Below are 21,753 nucleotides of genomic sequence, written 5' to 3' on the forward strand. Positions count from 1 at the left end.
GGAAACGGTCCTTTTACCAAGGACTGTGAAGTAAAGTATCAGTTCTCTTGTCCAGCAGAAAACACAGATCATCAAGAATGCTGTCTGTACAGCAATAAGCATGAGTGAATAAGATGAGGAAATTGATCCCTCCTTGTAGTACTTCAATCCTTCAGTTTATGTAATTTCCAGAGGAGTTGGGAGGTGCAAAAAACCCAGTAGCAGCCACGGTGCACAAGGGGGAGAGATCTCATCTCCTAGAGGAGACCTAGGTATTTCATTGCTGGTTTTGACAAGTTAACAGAAGCCAAGTACATTAAAAAAAAATAGAAGAATCCGGGTTTTAAACAAACATTGTCCATCCCATTTTGGTATACATGCATACTTTTTCAACTGGCTTAAAAAGCCTTTGCAATTTTTGTTAATAGATTTTTATGCATGAAACAACTCAACTTTCATGGATTCATATGCAACTTGTTATCCTTGTTGCTGAAGCCCCAATTTCAGTGAGAACAAGCTTCCCTCACAATTCATTCTACTACACCTTTTAAGTTAATTTTGAGGGTGTGTGATGTACATTATGGTCCATAATAGGCTGTGATACCAATGTAGTCTGATCACTGTAGTTTGATACTGATCATGTTGATTCTGTAGAAACTAGTGATAGAGGATGGTGGCCTGGGAAAGCATTAAGAAAGCAGAAGGCATGTACAGAGAAGTGAGGGCCTCTGGGTTTGTAACTTAGATGTTGCTATTGTCACATCATCTAGCAGCTTGAGGTTATTTACAGAGCTGGCCTCAGTATGCTGCCGTGATCCAGATGAAATGAGAGCTTCACAGTGCTTTCTTGCTCACTGGAGGTTGTAAGGAACAGACTCATTGCTTGTTGGCTTCAAATGATGTATCAGAATTCTTTTAAAACTCTACTTCTGAAAACTTGTATTTGGGAGTTTCTGCAACCTGAAGGCACATAGTGCAGGAACAGATTGCAGAGGTTCCTTTCTTATGTTTTCCCCTTACAATTAGGGCTCAGTTTCTTCAGTTTTTACTTCTTCAGGCAGAGAAAAAAGATCGAAGTGACAAACAGGCAAATTCAAAAAACCTCTTTGGAGTCTCCCATGCTCACTTGACCCCAGGCTTTGTTGTGGCATGCCAGGCAGTCCTTTGGCAGAAGACTCTGTATATATATGCAACCGTATAACAGATAATATTTGAAACTCTGTATCTCATCTAAAGATTGATTCCAACATACTGTATCCCCATATGCATCACATCCACTTTTTCTATCCTGTCAATATCTACTCCAGCTGTAGGCTAGCTGCTGGTGCCTCATTGATAAGATTTTTTACAGAATAGCTGAAGGGTGTTGCAGTGGCAGATGTTGATACAGGTCTTTCTGGAATCCTTTCAGAGCCTGACTGGTCGAAGGAAACGGACTGCTGCAGTTAATATGCCAAATAATAAAATATGGAAAATTACAGCTTCCTTCAAAAGATATATTGAGCATCTTTTGCTGTAATAAATTACCTAGTAGCGGAAAATGTTTTGAGAATTCAGTCACCAAACTGTGGGTTGTCACTATGCACCTGTAGAGCATGAGAAACAATTCCCCTAACCATTTTTTTTTTCCTAGCAGTGGCTGTAGCTCTAAGATTTGCTTTGTAAGATTTTCAGGCAAAGACCCTAAATAGGCTGTTTTCCTACTCCTTTAATCTTTGAATTTTTATGATGGATAATCACATTTAAGCAGAGCTCACCTCTTTAGTAAAAAAGGATGGTTCTGTCCTTGAGGTGGATTTTTTTGAGACTTTATCAATTTAGAGAAGGTGAGGTGTGTCACCTCTGCTTGTTCAGGAGAATGTTGTAACAGAGTTCTGCATGTTGCTAGTTGAAGACCTTGTGAGCCAGGTATTAGCTAAAACCAAGTTGGTATTTATCTCCTGCAATGACTCAAGCACATTCTTAGAATTTTTCATTTTAGAAATAGTTCAAAACACAAGTTCTGAATATGTATTTTTATTAATTATTGGTAACTTTTCACTCTTTATGTCCAGCAGTTCAATCTGACATAATGTATGTTCGGCCCAATTATATTTGCCTCAGATTTGGCTACTTCTGCATTAAAAGCAGCACCAAGAGAAGAAAGGCTATTTATTATTCTATTGTTATTTACAAAATCTGGAATGCAGTGCCTACTTAATGTACATCTATAATATACCACATCGTGTGTACCTTGATAGCAGTATTTATTGGAAATTTGTTTTCCTTCTGGTAAAGAACATGAAGGAAATTTCCTTTTTTTTTTTTTTTTCTATTCACATGTGTAAAGGATTCAAACTGTGGTTTGAATTAAGAATGTTCCTGCGAATCAGCTTTTCTTACCAAAACAAGTAATTTTCAGAGTAAGTTCCAGGAATCGCTGAAAGAGAACAAGGTGTGTCTGGGATTGTCTGTATCACCAGCTCTTGAGTTAATAATTGGCACATAAGTGTGTGCAAAAACCATCAAGGAAGATTTAGTGAACAAGGTTATTAAGACAATCTTTGAGACTTCCAAAGTTAGAGCATTACTAGACAATTTTCTGTGTTTTTCAGTTGTTTGGTCCTTTTGACAAAATAAATATTTGTAGCACTTGGCAATTAAATCAGTTTTAAAGAAACTGAGATAACATTCACAATGCCTAATGTATAGAAATTATTTTCAGAATAAGTTATGCAGAAGAATTTCCTGTCCTTCAATATTCAGACCTTAAGAATCCCCTTCCTCTTATTGATGATCATGAGAACTTAACATTTTTTGCTTTCGTGTGGATTTTGGGTTATTGGAGTTGCTGTATCAGTCAGTACTACTGGTAGTCAAACCAGAGAGAACTGGTTATATAATTAAGCTTGTATGTTTAAGTACTGCAGTTTTTAACAGTTTGGCACTACTCGTGTGATGATGTGAAAAAAGCTATTATGTTATTATATTAAGTACTTAATCAAATTGTTTTTCATGATACTATAGAAAATATTTAGTCAAATGGTATTTCAGTATTCACTCTGAATTTAATTTTCATTAATATTTTTTGTTTACATCTTTGGACTTGCTGTGCAAATAATCTTGCTTGCAAAATTCCTATATAAACAAGATAAAAATTCACTGGATAGGACTGTAAATTCTACTGTCTGGCTTGACACTGAGATACTGTAAAGTCTTTCTGTCTTCTAATACCATCTGCAGTGATTTGTGTTGCTGGTTGAACCTTGGAGAGAAGTCTGTTCTCTCCAGGATATCCAGATTTTTAGAAATGTGATTTTAGCCCAAAGCTGAGCACAGCTTCTTTATGAACCTGCCTGTCTTGATTCTCCTTCTTTTACCTCTCCTCAGATCAGGTACTGCTTTGTAAAATGAAATATAGTATTGCCTCTTGATTACATTCTTTGCAAACAGTTTCCTTTCCTTGTTTTTGTTTGGTTTTTTGGTTTGTTGGTTTTTTTTTTTTTTTGCACATCTTCCACCTAAGACCCAAGGAGAAATCTGTGTAGAAAAGATTGCTTTTCAGTTCTTTGTCAAGTTTATAATAATAATTCAAATTTTCTATCAGTAGTAGAAGATGGCCTTTAATGGCCAAGTCATCTTTTTTTACTTTCAGCAAAGTAACATTTGGTATCCACCTGTTTGTACAACCAGTGTAACTTCTGCTAGAGTAGTTACATAGTGGCTGAAGACTGTGAGTATAAAAGTGATGATACTTTCTAAAATGCATTCTAAAAATCCACTGTTGTAATAGCAGTAGCAGGTTGCTGTTGCATTCTAGAAAACTTTGCAGACCTTGTAGATGAAGGAAACTGAAAAATCATTATCATTGAAATCTGTACCCAACTGGATCTGCAGTGTATTGCTTTAATGTTTGACTTAGCATTTCAGTATATTTTCCTCTGTAATAGATGATACCAATATTAGTCTCAAGCACTTTGTCATATGTTATTCACAAGGAAGTATATTCAGATTTTATTACCAAAGGTGCTACAGGCCATTATTTTATTTCCCTATACAACTGGAAACTAATTAGAAAGGACTTAGTTATTCATACATGTTCTAATCATTGATATGTAGTAAAACTCCTTCTTAGAGTAGTTTGTTCATAAATCATCTGAAAACTCCAAAGCGTGGATATGGAAAAATTCTCATGTGTAGGTTGGTTTCACCACGCGTATTTTCATGAAATGTCTGACCAGTCTAGTTTCTGAACTACAAAATGGAAAATAAACTTGGGGATGTATTTTAAAGACATGGCCTTCTGTTTCTGAAAGAAGTATGTCTTGCTGTGAACTTTTCACCTTACTCGTTTGATTTGAGACCATATTAAAAATCCTATATAGTGGTTTCCTGATTTAATGTCTGCCAATTGTCTTAAATTTTTCAGGTTTAATAATGTATTAATTGTTTGGCAGTTTCTTGGACCTGAAATATCAAGCTGAATTCAGCATATTTCATATGATGTTGCTGATACTATTTTTCCTTGAATGCAAGTATTAGGAAAATGCTACATAAGTTCTTCTAACAGTTACAAGATTTTAAATTTTTTTTTAGATTTTTTTCAGTCAAGACTTGATTTGACATTGTGAGGCTTACTGGGTAATGTAGAACCTCAGTAGGTCATGCAGTAACTGGATGTTTTTACTTAGCTGACAAGACTTAATGTCACAGAAATATTGATGGCTGATTTTGAAAAGTATTTGTGGTATTCTAAGCATATTTTCTCACAGCTTTCCATTTATAGAACAGCAGACTAACTTAGTTTAAGTAACTGTGAGTAACTAACCATTGCTGAACTTCTGTTGAGGGAGGAACCGTGTGAGGTAAATTACTTTGTTTTCCTTCCTTGCATAATTTTCATTCTTTTTCTTTTACCTGTAGTCAACTTTGGTATTTTTAAAGACAGGAGTAGACTCTTGAGGTCAGTAGATACTTGACTTTGAGGGTTGCAGGGAGAGTTAAATTCCATTTAAATGTATTACATATAAATTAACTATATTAATAAATAAAATTTAACCCTACTACATATTTTTAGGAAGCAGATGAGCATAAATCCTGCATAAGAGCTCCATTTCCTCTGATTCAAGGAGGGAAAGTAAATGCAGAAGCAAAAGATCTACTAAACCAAAAAGAAAGTTGCTACTTCAGTGCTGGGCATCCACAGCTTTAAAGGACTGCAGTTTCTGTATTTCGTGGTGTATTTTTTGATAGGGTAACAATGCAAGCTGTATTTAATAAAATACAAAATAAGTTTGCTTTTAAATTTACTGTAGCTTGTTTACTTTTAAGTAGTCCAGGGGACCTTAGCAAAATTAATAATGACTTTCTCAGGAGATCTACAGCACTAGAAGAAAAATAATTCTTATTAATACAAAGTATGTGTCAGAGTCTGCATTTTCCTTACATCTTTTTTATCTGCTATCTAGAACTTGTAAATAATACTGCCAATCTGATTTCAGAATGCTGATGATATCTCTGCAGGGTTATTGATGTTTGCTGTAGAATCACTCTCTGTTCATTGTAGAAAGAAACAACTGAGTACTATAGCCTCTGCTTATTTTCAGTGGTATCTACTGCCATTGTGATGTAATGTTAGAAGTTGTCATAAATTAGCACATTCCTGATTAGCATGAATTCAGTAAATGTTCTTTACTTCAAAAGAATGCTTGGACACGTGCTACTACTTGCACTGTTTATATATGGTACTGTAGAACTTAACATTTGCGAGAAAAATGTAAGATGATGGTTTGATAAGATTACTCAGAAATAATTAGGTGGGTGTGTAGGCTGCTAAATGTATTTGATTTTAATCTCTAATTAAAAAGTTGGAATTTTTAATTGTTTTTGTGATGCAATAGTTTTTACTTCATTATGCCTTTTCTAAGTAGGGGCCAGATTCTGCCTGTTCATTGTGCCTGAGTATAGATTAAATATTTCCAAATGAAATTGTATTCTTCTCAAAGCCAGTGACAATCTCCATAGTTCCTCCTGGAGAATTATTCTCAGAGTACATATGTTTTTGCCCTTGTATACCTTGAACCAGGAACGAAAATGATGGCTAACCTTGAATGAATATCTCTATGCATTCTTTTGGCTGATGAGAGAGATAATTATGTTGTGGGATCTGGCACTGCCAGAAGCACAGTGTTTTCATGTTAGTGCTGTCTGATTCTGAGGTCTCTTATATGAGGATTGGAATTAGTTGATGTTACAGCAAAGATATCTCTCTGTGGATCTACAGGTGTGAATTTAAGCCTTGGTCTACTCCACTGCTTCAGTAGTCAGCTCACTCTGCTGCAAGGACACGCTACGTGGTCATTTGGGCTGGGGAATCAGATCCTGCCAGATGCAGTAACTTGATGTAACTGCATCAGTCCTTGGATAAGGACGTTACCATGTTAAAGCACACTAGACCGATTGTCTTTCTCAGTTTAGGACAGCTGTGACTCGTTTGAGAACATAGGGTTCTCCTAATACCTGGCATTGGGGCATCTACTGGAAAATCACATGCTCTGTGAAAGAAGCTGCAGCAATATGTATGGAACTGCATGGTCCTGAATTCTCTTTGTAGAGTTACTTTACTAGATAACTGTTTTTAATATCAGTATTTAGTAAATGGTTAAAAAGGTAAATATTGCTTACTTTTTCATTGAAAGCTTATCCTTCTGTACAGACTTTTCTATATAGTAGAGTATTTCAAACAACAGCCAATGATCTATTGACATAATTTCTGTTTTGTTAGTTTGCGAGTTTTCATTGTATTAATGGGGATGGGGAAGGGAAACAAAAATTTTATGCTTTTCTACCTATTAGTACAGCTCTGTTTTGGCTTAACTGGGAGGGGATGGGAGTGGTATGGGTTTGGTATTTTGTTAAGTTTTGGGATTTTTGTCATTGCCATCTAGATCGGTCTGCACTAATTGGAGGAGAGACATCTGGCAGCAGTAGACCTAAGGCTTTTCTCTCTCATTTTTTTTTAAGAGTATACAGCATGCAAAGAGCTCTCATATTCAACTGGCAAAAGAAATTAACAGAACTTTATTACTTATAAAAAGTAAGACAGTCAACAGAGAGGGATTATTTGTCCTATAGATTTGGGGTTTTGGTTTTAAGTGCAGAGATTTAGGTTAACAAATTGCAACCCCACTTGGAAAATGAGAACAACATTGAGGAGATAGTTCAGTCTTTTCCAGATGCCCTGATCAAAGAAAAAAGTGGGGAAAAGACAAGGAGAATGCTAGTAATGACTGAGAGTGAGTAGACTTCTATCAGTGCAGAATACACTGTGAGAATTCTATGGGTGTTTGTAGAAGACCTTTGCCTTTGATAATGTTGCCATCACAGCACTCTTGTGAATACACTTAAATATGGCATGTGAGAACTGCCTATTTTGAGTATATACATTTTACGTGGTTTGCAAGATCACAGAATTGCCGCATCGTTTTTGCTGGAAAAGACCTTCAAGATCATCAAATCCAATCTTTGGCCAATCACAACTGTGTCAACTAGACCATGTCACTAAGTGCCATATCCAGTGGTTTCTTGAACCATCTCCAGGGATGGTGACTCCAGGCTGACCTTCCCAGACAGTCATTCCAATGCTTTAACAACCCTTTCTTTCCATGAAGAAATTCTTCCTAACGTCCAGAGTGAACCTCTCATGGCGCAGCTTAGAGTATGTCATCTTGTTGTGTCACTAGTTGCCTGGGAGAAGAGACCAACCCCCACCTGGCTACAACCTCCTTTCAGGGAGTTATAGAGAGTGATGAGGTCACCCCTGAGCCTTCTCTTCTCCAGGCTAAACAACCCCAGCTCCCTCAGATGCTCCTCATAGGACTTGTGCTCCACACCCATTGCCAGCTCCACTGCCCTTCGTGGTACAGGCTCTCAAGGGAATTAACCACTTCCTTTGGTGTCATATTAGTTACAATGAGAATGCTGTTTTAGAAAGAATGCTTAAAAATACTCTGTTGCTTGTCTCACTTGTATCTGCTTTTGAATGTAGGGTTTTTTATCTACCTTCAGCCAAATGCATCTAAAGTATTTTTAAAAGCTATGATATAGTTTTCAATGTACTTTGATCCTGTCAATTCTCATGTTCGATGTGGAATATCTCCAAAATCATAGGTGCTAGACTAAGTTATGTAGAGCAGAATTGGAAATGAGTTTTCACCTGCAGCAAGGGATATTAGCAAAACACCTATTTAGTTGGTAAAATGAAAGGTATTCTTGTGTTAAGTGGATGCATCCATTCCTTTCATTTTATGTGAACTGCATCTGAAAATGTTTGTGGTGGGTTTTTAAAGTATTAGTGATCCTGTGTTTAAAAACAGTTGAAAATAGGAAAACAGATTATTATCCAATATACAAGCAATCTTTTTATTTAATGAAACTCTGTTTGATCTATTAAAGCATAATTGGTTTGAGGATAAAGCCTTTGAGAGAAGATTAATATATATTTAGAACATTACAAAATTATCATATTTCTCTTATACCTAACTTGAAGAATGAAAGTGCTGAAAGCTTTTACTTAAACCAAACAAACAAATCACCCAAAAAAAAAAATCTACGAGAAAACCCACCTCAGAATTTTCCTTTAAAACCTTTGAAAGCTAAAGTAGACTGCATACTAAAAGACCCTTTGGTCAAAAAGGTTATACTTTTGAATAGGTGTCTGTGCTGAAAACATAATTCTGTTTGCTGAAAAATTGTTCTAAAGCCACAGAAGATGAGTAGGAAAGGGACTGAGCTGATATACACGTATTCATCCCGTATCTGAGGTGACTTTTTCCACACTTTTTGTTGTTTAATTGGGTGTATTTTAACTACACTGCATTGCAAGAGGCCGCGATACAATGTCTGCAATAAGAAATACCTTTTCCTAGAGGCATTGTTTTCATGTCTTTCAGGATTTGTTTGTGGGTTTTTAGACATTAGCAATTAGTATAAACTTAGAGTAAAACTCAATTAAAAACAGAATAATGTGGAACTGGAGTAGGTAAGAGGTTTTTTTTTTTCTCTCTTCATGCTTTACAGTTGTTCATCACAGAAATGGTCTGAATATTAACTTTTTTCAGGCTTATTATATATGTCTTTTTTCTTTGATGTTGTGTGATTTTATGAGAATTTTCCTGGATGAAATTTTGGATGATTTCATTAACTGTAGATTCCATGTGACTGGAATCCTTGGAGATTTATGATGAAATATTTTAGTAATTAAAAAACTAATTTATCAAGAACTTTTCAGAAAATGTGAAAAAAGCGTTCTTTTGAAAAGATAATTAAAACATGAATTCTGTAATGAATGTTCTCTCAGCCTCTCTTAAAAGAGCATTTTTTCACATAAACGTTTAACATTGGGTGTTTGTATACAGTCCAGTAGGATAATAGTGGATTTATGTGACTTCCTAGAAAGAATTTTTTCCCTGTTTTGGCTCTTATGTTATTAATTTAAAATAAATAAAATAGCTAAAGGTACCGTTATTTAAAGGGAAGTTTTCTTGATAATTACAAGTACTACTTTGGGGCACCATTGCTGTTATCATACCAACTCATCTACCTTGTGCATTTCAGTCCAACTATTTGGAATTTGATGGCTTCATGCTGATGTGCTTGTCTAGAGCAGAGGGTAGTTTTTCAGTGAAAGCATGCAGTAAAACTGGGAACTTGGTAGTATAGATGTGTTTTGGACAGGATAACTGCTTGGTTTCTGTCTTCTTTTTTCTTTAGTTGTTGTTTTACTGGCAGAGAATATATTGCCAGAAGTGACTTGGGAGGAACTGAGGACAGACTTTCAGTTCACTGTTCAAATTATGCAGGAAACTAACACAATTTCAGACTCCTCTCAAGGCAGACAGCTACCTTGTTTTGCAAAAGATACCAGTTCTTCGGTAGTCATTTCCCAAAAGCCAGCACATGCTTGGATTCTCAAGATAATTTTAACAATAGGATTATGTGGACCCTAAAAAGAAGCTGTCTTGCTGTTAACTTGTGTCGGCGTGAAAATTCTGGTAATTTGAGAAAACACATTAGCATCTATCATTTTGAGACATCTAATATTGCATTTGGACATTAGCAGTAGATTTGTCTAGAAATAGTCTCTTCTTCCCCTATAAAATTCCGTATAAAGGAAACCACTGAAGAGTCAATGCAGAGTAATAAGAAATGCAGCAATTCAAATGTTGATACTTTAATAGGGAAGATTAGCTTCTCAAGATGTATGTGATTTTGAAGGTGAAGGCAGCTGATGCTGTTAAGAAAGAAGATTATTGAAGAGTTCAAGTAAACCCTCTGCATCAATAAAAATGCTTTTCCATCAGTGATTATGAAGCATCCTTAAGACAGGACAGTCTAGATTAACCTGGTGGTGTTGGGTCTTTTTTCAGGCTTGACCTTACAAGGGATTAATGACCTTTCTATTAACTCAAACTAAGTGAGAGTCCCAACAGGTCATGGTGTCCTGTAAACTTTATTTTTAGGTTAAGTGGATATGTCGTTCAGCAATCCTGACCTCAGTTTCAGTACCTCACTATAGGAGTTGAAAAGTGTGCAGTCTGGATGAGAGATAACCAAATAAAGCACTGCTAAGGCTGTTAGTCACACCTGCTTGATGTCATTTACATGCTTCATCAAGCATGGAACCATATCAAGCCAGTAGCTGTGTAACACTCATTGCTTTAAAATTCTTCTGCATCATTTGAGAAAGAAGGGATGGATATTCCCTTGCTTGCTGAACAACCCTTGTTTTGGGAATGATGAAGCTTTGGACAGGGTTTTTTGTTGGTTTTGTTTTGTTAGCTTGAGTTTTGTTAATATGACAGTTCTGAATGTAGGGGCTACTAAAGGAGTACTTGATAACTGAAAACAACTAATGGATAACACTAAAACTAATTTGGGGTAACCAACAGGCATGATCATAGAGTATTTGGATCCAAGCATGCTGTGGTCTGTTTACATCTCAAGTAAAGTATTAAGAATTTTCTGTTTGTTTTGGTTCTAGTCATGGAAAATGCTTTCTAAGCCAGTGCCAACTTCTAGAATTCAGTACAGCACTACCTGTATCTTTAAGTTACACATCTGTCTCTATCCTATGCTTGCAGCATAATAGGTCTACACTGTCCTTTATTGCATCTTAATTGGGAATATCAGTCTAACCATAAAGTTTTCACTTGACAAGCAGCTAAATACAGAGACCGCACAAAAGTACTCACACACTTACTCATACAGTCCAGAAATACTTGAAGGTAATGTGTATTTTCTTTAGGTAAACAAGAAAGTCAATTATATTACTGATAAAAATACAGATTAATTTTGGTTTTAATTAAAACTTGATTTTTCCAAACAAACAATTGGTTTTATCAAATAATTTATATATCTTGTGTCTTAGTATGGGTTTGTGTAAATTGGCACAACGCTACAATACTCAAATTCTATGGTAGAATCCTATGGTAGAATACTTAGCTGTCTAAAGAAAAATTTATTTTTTATGATGCAGACATTTTAATTGATTTCTGAGTTTGGGGTTTTTTATTCAAAGAGTTGATATGACACTTGTATGCAACAGTATATCCATATGTAGTATCACCTCTATAGCATCTGTGTTTGTTAACTGTATGAGTATGTAGATAATAACACCAATAGAAGTAATATCCCCAATGGCTTTTGGGGATATTGTGCTGAACAAATGTTTTAGCAAATAGCTTGTTTGAAGAAAAGTTAGCTTCAGGTCTACCGTCTTGAGCATGGGTTAAATTCAGAAAATTGTTTCTATTCTCATCTCTTTCTTCTTCTTAGAAGAGATGGGGTAAAGTAATAAGAAGTAAAGTAAGCCTTTCAAAATGAAGTATTTCAAAATTAATATAAGCTTTTTTGAAGTTATTAAGATCAAAAAACTTTTAATTCATACACATAGCTGAATAATGCATTATTGCACACGTTTAGGATTTTTCACAACGAAATTAGTCACATGCAGAAGATCTGCAGGAGCATGGTTTTGGTTTAACTATGATTATTTGATCTTGCAGCTCTTATTCTAGCTAGAAATATATAAATATCTTAATGATTAAGTATTTATGAGTAAATCTCCTGTGAAAGTCAAAACCACTAGGCTTTAGAAAGGATACTGTAGGTGAAGTTGTGCAAGCTTCCTTGTGGAGCTGTGCCAGTGCATGGGAATCTGAATCTGAAAAGTCGTCTTTATTCTGATACTGGACTCCTCAAAAGCAAGCTTTTGGTGTGGCAAATGAAAATGAGCTTTCAAAATTTATTCCTCTTTGAAAACAAAACTTGTTTGAAAACTGGTGTCTTCACAGAGAAAATCCAGTGAGCTTAACTCTGTGTTGCCTGGCATTTCTGTGCTTGAGAAACGGTTCTCCAGTGAAGCAGTAGCGTATTTCACTGTCATGTTCAACGATTTTCAGATTTTTTTGTATCTTTTCTTTTTAAGATGTTTTCTTAAGTATACAGCTGAGGAGACCAATAACAAAAAGATAAATCCATAGATGATGAAAGGACTTTTGTGAGCTTAGTAGTTAACATAATAGTTTGAAAAGAAAAGAATTTACAAGTACTTGTTCAAGTGCACTATGTAGAGAGTGAATAAAATAAACAGCAAGATGTGTTGTGATAGGAACTCAGATGATCAAAAGGAACTACTGAATAGGCATAGTTATTCTTTCAGATAAAATAAGGAAGTAATTCCTTTGTGAGTTTTTGTGATCATTTCTGTTGGAAAACTTTGTATGCATTACTCAGAAATTCAATGAAGAGGAAAGCAATACAGCCTAGATAATAGTGTCAGCTTTGAGCACGAGGTGGCATGTGGACATAGCTTGAGCTACTTCTCCAAATCATTTGAATGGAAATATTGGATTAGTTAACCTTGTGTCAGGTCTGTTAGTTAAATAAACCCTCCAACTGTTCCTGACTGAAGGATGCATAGTTGTGACTGAAAGATGCTGCTGCTTTTCATTAGAATTTTGTCAAACATATCCTGCTAACATAATGGTTTTAAAATAAAATGGTTTATTCGATGGAAAAGGATAACAAGCAGAAAATTCACAGCCTTTTCTTTTCACAGGGTGTTTCAGCCCAGTAGGAAATCCTCTTAGCCGAACACTATTGGGTAGACTACAGATGGTATGGAATTCTCTTTTTGCATTTTTTTTAAATTGATGTTTAACTATAAAATGTCATTATTCACAAGTTCTCATTGTAGAGAGGTGTTTTTTTTTATCCTGTCTTTATTAAAAAAAGAGGTATCTTCAAGCCAATTGTCTACATAGGCAAATTAGCTTATGCTGCAGCCAGCTGGTAGAAAGATCAGATATCTGCAAATCAAAAGCTTTATATTTTTTTCATGATTTACTTTTGGTTGTATAGAAATAAATAAGCTAAATCACACTCCTGAGTTTTTTATTATTACTGAGAAAGAAGGCATTGATAAGCAGTGAAAGAAAGCTGAGACGGTAACTTGGAATTAAATTCTATCTGTACCACCATGTTTTCGTTGTTTACTGTTTCATACTTTGTCTTTTTGTAACAAGTGATATCACAGCTATCCTCTTGTTTATTTAACTGCTTATCTATTAAATATTGATTGTAAACTTCTACTGATTGTATTTGTTCCTTTGTTTATTTCTGGTTTCCTGATCACCATAATAAAAATCCAACAGAATCTGTAAATGCCGTTAATTCCAACTTTACGTTTGATAAACCTGTATTAAGCATAAAATGTATGGAGGAACTGGTGATAGAAGAACAAGTGGTGCTTCTGAATACTGAATGCATTTGTACCTCTATGAAGCTGGGCCTGTTGTACTGGAGATGTTAATCCTCCTGCACTCATGGACAGAATACCATAGTTTATTATTCTGTTGTAATTACACTACTTGTAATTTTTGAGAGAAATGTTATAAATGGATATAATTTAACTTTGATCATTTATAGCTGTTTTACAGTTTGGATTTGGGGTCTTGGTTTGGATTGGTTTAGGATTTTTTTGATCCTACCTTATTTAACAGAATCTGTTTATACAGGTGTGGAAGGCTTATAAAATAAGTAGGATTCACCAAGAAATTTGACAGTATAGTTTTACATTGCTCTTTTGTTAGTGGTTACCTGGTTCTTGTTTTCACACTTCCAGTTTTTTAGCCATCAATATGTATTTTTTTAGGGAAAAGCATAAGTTGTTCAACCAGTACATTAGTACCTCTTTTGTGAGGTGCTAAACAGCAGCTAATTTAAAATAGTTTTTTCTGAGAGGGCTAAATTAAGCGTTATATTTAAACTTTGAATATTGAATATGTTTGTTGTTTTTCATATTATAGATGCAGGAATATATTTGTAAGTACAGGCTAACCGAGTAATTAATACCAACAAAGTAGCATATTTAGAAATGGTGGAATAGTTGAAGAGGTTTTAAATCATTTCAAGAGCTGGAGTATTTCACGTGCTTCTGAATTAATCTTTTTTTCCTTTTCCTTTTTTCTTTTCTTATCCCTGTAGGCTTTACTGCAGCAGCTGTGTTTGCATTTCTTATTTCTGTTTGTACATTTCAGGTTTCAATAAAGTGCAGCCTGGTGCAGGTTCTTTTTTCCTCAAGGCAAATTATAGATTCCCATGCTTATTAAATATTAAAAGGCTGTGATCAAATCAGGATTGTAGTCATCTGAAGTGTAAGGAAGTAACTTAAAAGTTTCTACAGACAGATTAATTAATAAAAAGAAGAAGAGTGTGTCGTTCTTAGCAATTGATACTTTTGGAAAAATTTTAATTTAGCTCCTAATACAAATACTTGCACTTATGTTTCCCATAGACTAAATTTGTAGTTAGGTGTCACTAATGGGAAAAGGAATGCATTGGACCAGAGAACAAGAACAGAAATATGATAGTGCTGACAGTATATGATTGTTTTCTTATAAGTCTCAGCTTATTTAGCATTTAATTTAAAACTTCAATTAACTGGAGTAAAGAGATTGCATGACATTTTTAGGAGAGGAAACAATTAAGTAAAATTCTAACCCTTTGAATTTTTAGCCCTTCTTAAGAAAAAAGGAAAACAATGGAGCAACAGTAAAATCTCAGTTCTATTCTGTAAGATTTTTAAATGTTTTAAATATTATCTTTTAAACTAACCAAGAGTTTTCAATCAAGCTCTATAAGTTAATTTCTCATTTTGTCTTCTTTAAAAAAAAAAAACAAACCAAGAAACCACCATGAACCAAAAGCAGCAACAAAAAAACCCCAAAAGATAACAGTCTTAGAACCTGGGCTATTACACACTGAGGCAGAGATTTACTGGATAGGCAAGGGAAGCTGTAACACACATTCCTTGTGCGTTTACTGGACTGCTTGCATAAGTAATATTCCCAGTTTCTCCTCCATTCTGGCAGATGGCAGGTGTAGGGAGGTGGAGTGGAGAGAAGTAGGGGCACTGTGCAGTATTCAGGAAATAGATGTTTGTCCTTCTTCATGACACTGAGTCCGTCACTAATGGGAAAAGGAGAGAGGGTGGCTTTGGCCCTGTATGCATACACATTAGGGTTCCCATTGGTATGTGTGGTGTCACCTAAAACTAGTCTTAGAAAAGCTTATTTTTCAAGTGTTGTTATTAAGAGTTAATGACCAACTGTTAGAAGTGGGACTTAATCTATATGTTTATTCTTTTACAATGAAGAATATGTTTACATATAAGGTAAAATCATATGGAAACATTATTAGACTTTACATTTTTCGCTTTTTTTTTCTTTTAACTTTGATAATGTGGTAATTGAAATATATTGGTTCAGTAGGAGAATGAAATGCTGAGACTTTTACTGAATAGACAGTAAAAACTAATCCCTTGTTCTTACTCAGTGCTCCTGCTCCTAAGGGAATGAGTGATATCTAATGCTCAAATCCTGTTAGCCACTATACATCTGCATGAAAAAAGCAAAACCTCCATTAGCACCATCACTGAAACTGCCCAATTAAAAAGAAGCCATAAATATTTTAATTAGTGTAATATCAGGAATTGATAACACTTGATACAACAGTATATCTATAGGTTTACTCTTAGGTGCAATGTTCTCTTTTGTATTAGTGTCTTGAAACATTTTTGTTTGGTTTTGAGTTAGAAAATTCAAGGGTATCTTAAGTGGGTTAGTCATGGATAACCAGTGTGATACTCCATGGTCTAGAACTCTGCATGAATGACTGGATCTATTTATCTTCCTCTGAAAATGTTCCTTAATGCTGAGAGCTCCTAACAGCTTTGCTCAACCCAAATCAGTGTGACATGGCAGACTGTTTCAGCAAGGATTTTGTTTCTGTTTCTCACAGATGGTCTGCCTCCCAAAAAGACCAACTCCTTGGAACATAGCTATAGCCCCACATCTGTTCCAATGCAAGAAAAGGATTAACTAGTTTCCGTCCTGCATGAAAAAAGGAGACATTAATATTGTATTAAGAATTATGTATTCATACATTTCAGTATTTCTGTCGGTTTTTTGGATCCTGAAAACATGCCTTAATCTCGTGACACAACATGTAAAAAATTGTGTTTCCAAGCTGAAAGGCCAGTAGTTTTAGTTGGGTGTTTCTTGCAGTGTAACTGGTAGTTGGCACTATTTGAGGAATGGCACGGCATGGCATGCCAGAGGCAGCTCTGCTGCCTTGCAGTAGCTACATTTGTGGTAGGCAGCTGAAAAGGGGTCATATAAAGATAATTGAGTTTGATTTCTTTGAATCACAGCTGTGGCAATTGACAGCTAGAGGTGGAGGTGTGTGTAGCCAGTGACGTACTCAGAGTATCTATCTCTTTAAGAGGCACCTCTTTGGATTGTTGTTGCCTTAGAAGTTTAAGGCAGTGTCTGAGAATATTCAACATCATCACAGGGTGACTCATGGATTTTAGCTTGTTATTTCCAAACTGCTCACTCTCTTCTAGCTCTTCTTAAGTTGAGTGTTTGAGAGCCTCCTAAATACTTCATTAAAAGGAGAGAAAGAGAGAGAGACAGATTGAGACACAATAATGGGGCAATATGAACACCTGAACTAGATACCTAAATAATACTGCTAATAATTCTGATGAATCATTTTTGAGCAACAGGAGGCACTCCCATCCCACAGGCTAAGCACATTGCCTGTGCAGTTCTCTTAACCTTGAGAATGGAAAATGAGAATTAGCTGAAACCTGTACAGCAGTACTAACTACCATTAGACCACTGAACAAGCCACGTATTCTGAACTGCAGCTCCACCAGTCTTTGTTCAAAATTTGTTTATCAAATCAGGCAGTTACACTTTTTTTTTCCCCTTCTGTGCATGTACATAATTACTCAGAACTCTTTAGGTGGTAGGTTTAGATGTTGTGGTAGATGATGAGAACTGAGTGCAGCTGTTCACTTTTATGCTGTGTTCACCTGTATGCACTGTATGTGTGTGTAACTACTGTGGCATCTGAAATAATCTGGAGACTGGATGGGACCTCAGAATAGCCAGTGATTTATTTTCCATATGGGATAAGCCTCACTAAATTATGAAGACACCACTGAGGACAAGACCCTCTGTTCTTGAGAATGCCATTTTTTCTACTGAGGATTTGCAATGATTTTCTTTGTAATATGTAAAAATGTTCCTTGAAGCACTATATAAAAAACCCTATTGAAAATAAAAGAAGTGCTACATTTTAGATACATTTTTTTAAAAAGCAAGGGAAGAGAAAAAAAGTTCATCTAAAAGATAGTTAAAGGAGTTGCTGTAAAATATAAAAAAGGTGAAGTATGTTGGATAAAAGTTTTCAGATTTAAGTGTTTATATCTGTTAGAGGTAGAAATGTTTACTTTGCAAATCTCACATTTAATTCTTCTAAAATGTCTTAATTCCTCTGTAGTATTTCTATTCTGTACTGCAGTGTATATCCTTTGACGCACACAAAATATAGGGGAAACTGGCTTTCCCTTTGTGAAGATAGACCACTGAAAAAAACTAAGTAATACCAGCAGAGGACTTGCAGCTCTTCCTTTTTTTTCTAGTTTGTTGATCCTCTGCTAATTTTCTTAATTTTTCTATTTTGTATCTCCTTTGAACTCAAGCATTCTATTGTTTGACAGAAATAAAATCTACTGATACAGGCATATCCTGATTATTGCATTATATACCTACTATTCTTTTGAATTTGTTGGAAGTCTGAAGAGTGAGTGGTAAAGATAGAACAACTAGAATTAAATGGGAAGTTTTGGTTATTAAGACCAACCTAAAATTTCCATTATATAGAAGTGACATCTTTTACATACTGGTTCAGAGATGAAGTTCACTGCAACAACTTCTTAAATATCTACTGTAGTGTTTGCAATGCAAACAAGATGGGACTGCATAGTCATCAGTCCAGTTGTCTTTAGTGCAGTGTACATACTTGAAAAACTTGGTATCTTTTTCTAAATATCTACCAGCCAATAGCCAATATTACTCAGTGTTGCTCACTTCTGCTTTTTCTTTTTTAAAAAAAGTGTTTTATTACAGATAATTCTTACCATCTTACTAGACATAAAAATACTCATAATAATAGTTTAGCAAGATACTTCATATTAAACTTTCAAAATAATTTATTCTTTTAGAATGATGACAGCGTGACTCCATTGGGAGTGAGAGGAGGAAGCAGTTGTCCACTTGGGCAAGAGACAGTAAGTATTAAGTAATTTTTTGCTGTATTTTCTATACCTGTTTTACTGTATCTGTGCTTCTGAAATCATGTTGCCTTTTTTGTAGCATGAAATCCCAAGGATTTTTTTTGCTCCTGTAGATTTTGTAATTCTTAAAAAGATGCTCATGACTGGCCTAACTACACTAATGCTGATTGTATCTCACCCTTGAAAAACAACCTTGTGAAATTTTGTTGAATTTAGAATTTTTTACTTTTTGCTTGGACTTGGACCCAGGCAGAACTTGACAAATGTTTGAATGTCACACCAGAAGAAGGTCCAATGCTTTAGGCATAATTGTGAGTGGTTTACATTCTTCTTTGGTTCTGAGGTGCATTTCCTGTATCCCATCATGGTCATTTTTCTGATCATATGTCTCCAGAGAATATGATGGCAATTTCCACATTTCATTTAAATTATCAGACTTACTAAACCAGTTGTATTACAGGACACATTGGTTTATTAATTTCTTATTTCTGAGAGACAAACAGTGGGACTTGCTTGATTGGTTTGACCTGTTTCTGGCAGTGAATTTTTAGTAACATTTTCCAAAAAAACCATAACATTTACACTAAAACTATCTTTAAAAAGACACTGCAAAATGAAATAATTGTAGCTCTGCCTTTCATTGTTTTTCATGCTGCCAAGTAATTAGTGTTACATTCCTGCGTTCCTTCTTGGGTTTTGGTTTTTGGTGTGTTTTTTTTTTAACCTTACGTGACCTCATGGTTTTCATGAGGTTGTCACTTAACTGAAGTGAGCACTATTAGAGCACCTCTTACTGGACATGATCACGGTGTTCATTAGTGTGGTTTAGTTTGCTTCTGTGCTACAGTTCATTTTTCTATATTGTCAACACCACCTGTAATTACTGTATTAGCTTTCCTAATGCAGGGAGGAGAGTTGTAATAAAGGATATTTCATTGTTTAGCTTCTTTATGTGAGTTCAGGACTTTTGAATGCATATTTATATAAATTTCCTATTCAGTGAGAAGTATGCTTATGCTAATTTTTAGTACTGACCAGCTCAAAAATTACTACATAAAATTTAAAATGGTAGAATCATTTCCATCTTTTCCCATTTATAACTGATTTAATCTGTTTAACTGGTAACATGGAATATATGAAAATACAAATGACATTGGCTGTATTTTTACACATATAACTCACAGGTGATCTTGCTCAAAGTAGAAATACAAATATAAAAGCATTGTGCAGTTCAGCAGTCTTAAGATTTAAATGCATGCATGAGTAATAAAAAAGGGGTTTTTTCCTTCAAATCCCCATCATCATACTTAGCTGTCTCCTTCAAACCCCTTAAACCTCCTATTGCTCCTAACAATCCCTGTCTCTGACCTCTTTACTTACGATTTTGTAGAGGAATATGAGATCAAAATTATAGGTAGGGAAGCATCATTCTGTGTCTAAAATAGGTCATAATTTTGCTCCTCACTTATGATGAGGAAAGTGAGCAATTCCCTTGTTCTTTCAGTTCATTTGTTTTCTTTTCAAGCTTTTCTGCTCAGAGTTCACCAGGACGGATTTTTGTTCATAGTGTATAGGACATAATTAAGAAATTGTACTTGATATTTTCATATTCAGGGTAGAAAGCAGGCTTCTGGTAATGTATTTTATGTAGTATGCACGATGCTGATGACTATTAGTATTCTTTTTCATAAAAGGATAGGTGCATCGTACGTCAAATGGATTTATTATGTGAAATGGAATTTAAGTGTGTTTTGGCAGATATTTTTAAAGTTGTGTTTCCAAACCCTTATTTTTAAGCAAAACAAGCAAAAAAAAAAAAAAAAAAAGAAAGGAAAAAAAATTGAGTGATCAAAGGAAAACTTTGCCATGTCTTTTTGTATTAAATTTTTCCTTCGGTAAAACTGTCATACTGTTGAAGTATTTATTCAAACACATATGCTTCATGAGCAGACAGAGAATGGGATCTGAAGGTGGTGTAACAATTCTGAAAAACTGAATGTGTGAAGTTTTTTTTTTTCCTTTTGCTTCACAAGCAAATTGCTTATAAAACTAACAGCTGCTGTTTTGAAGCTAATCTTAGTGAATTGAATGTTCTTAACCATTTCTGCAATCCCACAGTCCTTTATCTTGCCTCTCCTGCTGCTTTCCCACCACCCCTGATCCCATTAGCAAAACTTGAGGCAGCCTCAGCTTTTACCAAAGTGCAGCTTTGGTTTCAGCTGCTTTTCTGCAAGAGGAAGTGAATGTTGCGCTTTTTTCTCTGTGGCATGGTTGTGATAAAGCTGTGGTGCTCTTATCTCTCTTTTAGGTAGTGGCTCTTTATGACTACACAGCGCATCGATCAGATGAGCTAACCATCCATCGCAGTGACATTATCCAAGTGTTATACAAAGATAATGATAACTGGTGGTTTGGCAGCCTAGCAAATGGACAGCAAGGCTATTTTCCAGCTAATTATGTGGCTGGTGAAAGTAAGTTTACTGCTGTCTTCCTGGTATACCGGTGTGGGTTTAACTGATGGTCCAAGATTTTACCGTGCTGTACTGCTTATTGTTCTGAAGATAGGAGTTCATGTAGTACACACATGGCATAATGATGACTTATTGTGGTGCAAAAACTGTATAGCTAACCACTTAGAAAGTTGACATACCTGACTTAGGAAGGTAATTGTTCTTGGTTAAACATTCCAGCTTATGTAGTACTGACTTAATTATCTGTCAACTGGATTGATTCCTTGTCTATTCTTACATATACAGCAACCTGGTTCATGCCCTACCTTGGTAATGATTTAGGACACACCAAAGCATTTTACAAACATCTTAGTTTTTTCTTAGGCAATCTCCACTAGATCTAGCTTTTGTAAAACCTCTTAATTTTCCCCCTTTTGTACTGGAGAATGTTCAGTTCCCATATAAGTGGATTTCAGTATGAAGTTTTAAAAGAACAGTCATGCTTAAATCTCATATCTGAGCATTGAACTTGCAACTAGGTCCTTGGTATTAAAACAGCTTTGATTAAACTGATACAGACAAACCTAAATGAATCTGAACAAATAATATAGGAAGCATCCTACTTAGTAAACTGCT

General features: G+C 35.2%; 1 protein-coding gene across 1 annotated transcript in view; it reads left to right on the forward strand.

Moving 5' to 3' along the window:
* AHI1 (Abelson helper integration site 1) overlaps positions 1-21,753 on the forward strand; it is a 91,910-nt gene that overhangs the window by 54,848 nt on the left and 15,309 nt on the right. The window contains exons 21-23 of the mRNA XM_050316814.1: positions 13,079-13,137; positions 18,596-18,661; positions 20,976-21,138. Of these exons, the coding sequence (XP_050172771.1) occupies positions 13,079-13,137; positions 18,596-18,661; positions 20,976-21,138 (288 nt within the window). The remainder of the gene's footprint in view (positions 1-13,078; positions 13,138-18,595; positions 18,662-20,975; positions 21,139-21,753) is intronic.

This window comes from Myiozetetes cayanensis, unplaced genomic scaffold, assembly GCF_022539395.1.
Source record: "Myiozetetes cayanensis isolate MyiCay16 unplaced genomic scaffold, myiCay2020 scf2-11, whole genome shotgun sequence".
NCBI classification, from domain to species: domain Eukaryota; kingdom Metazoa; phylum Chordata; class Aves; order Passeriformes; family Tyrannidae; genus Myiozetetes; species Myiozetetes cayanensis.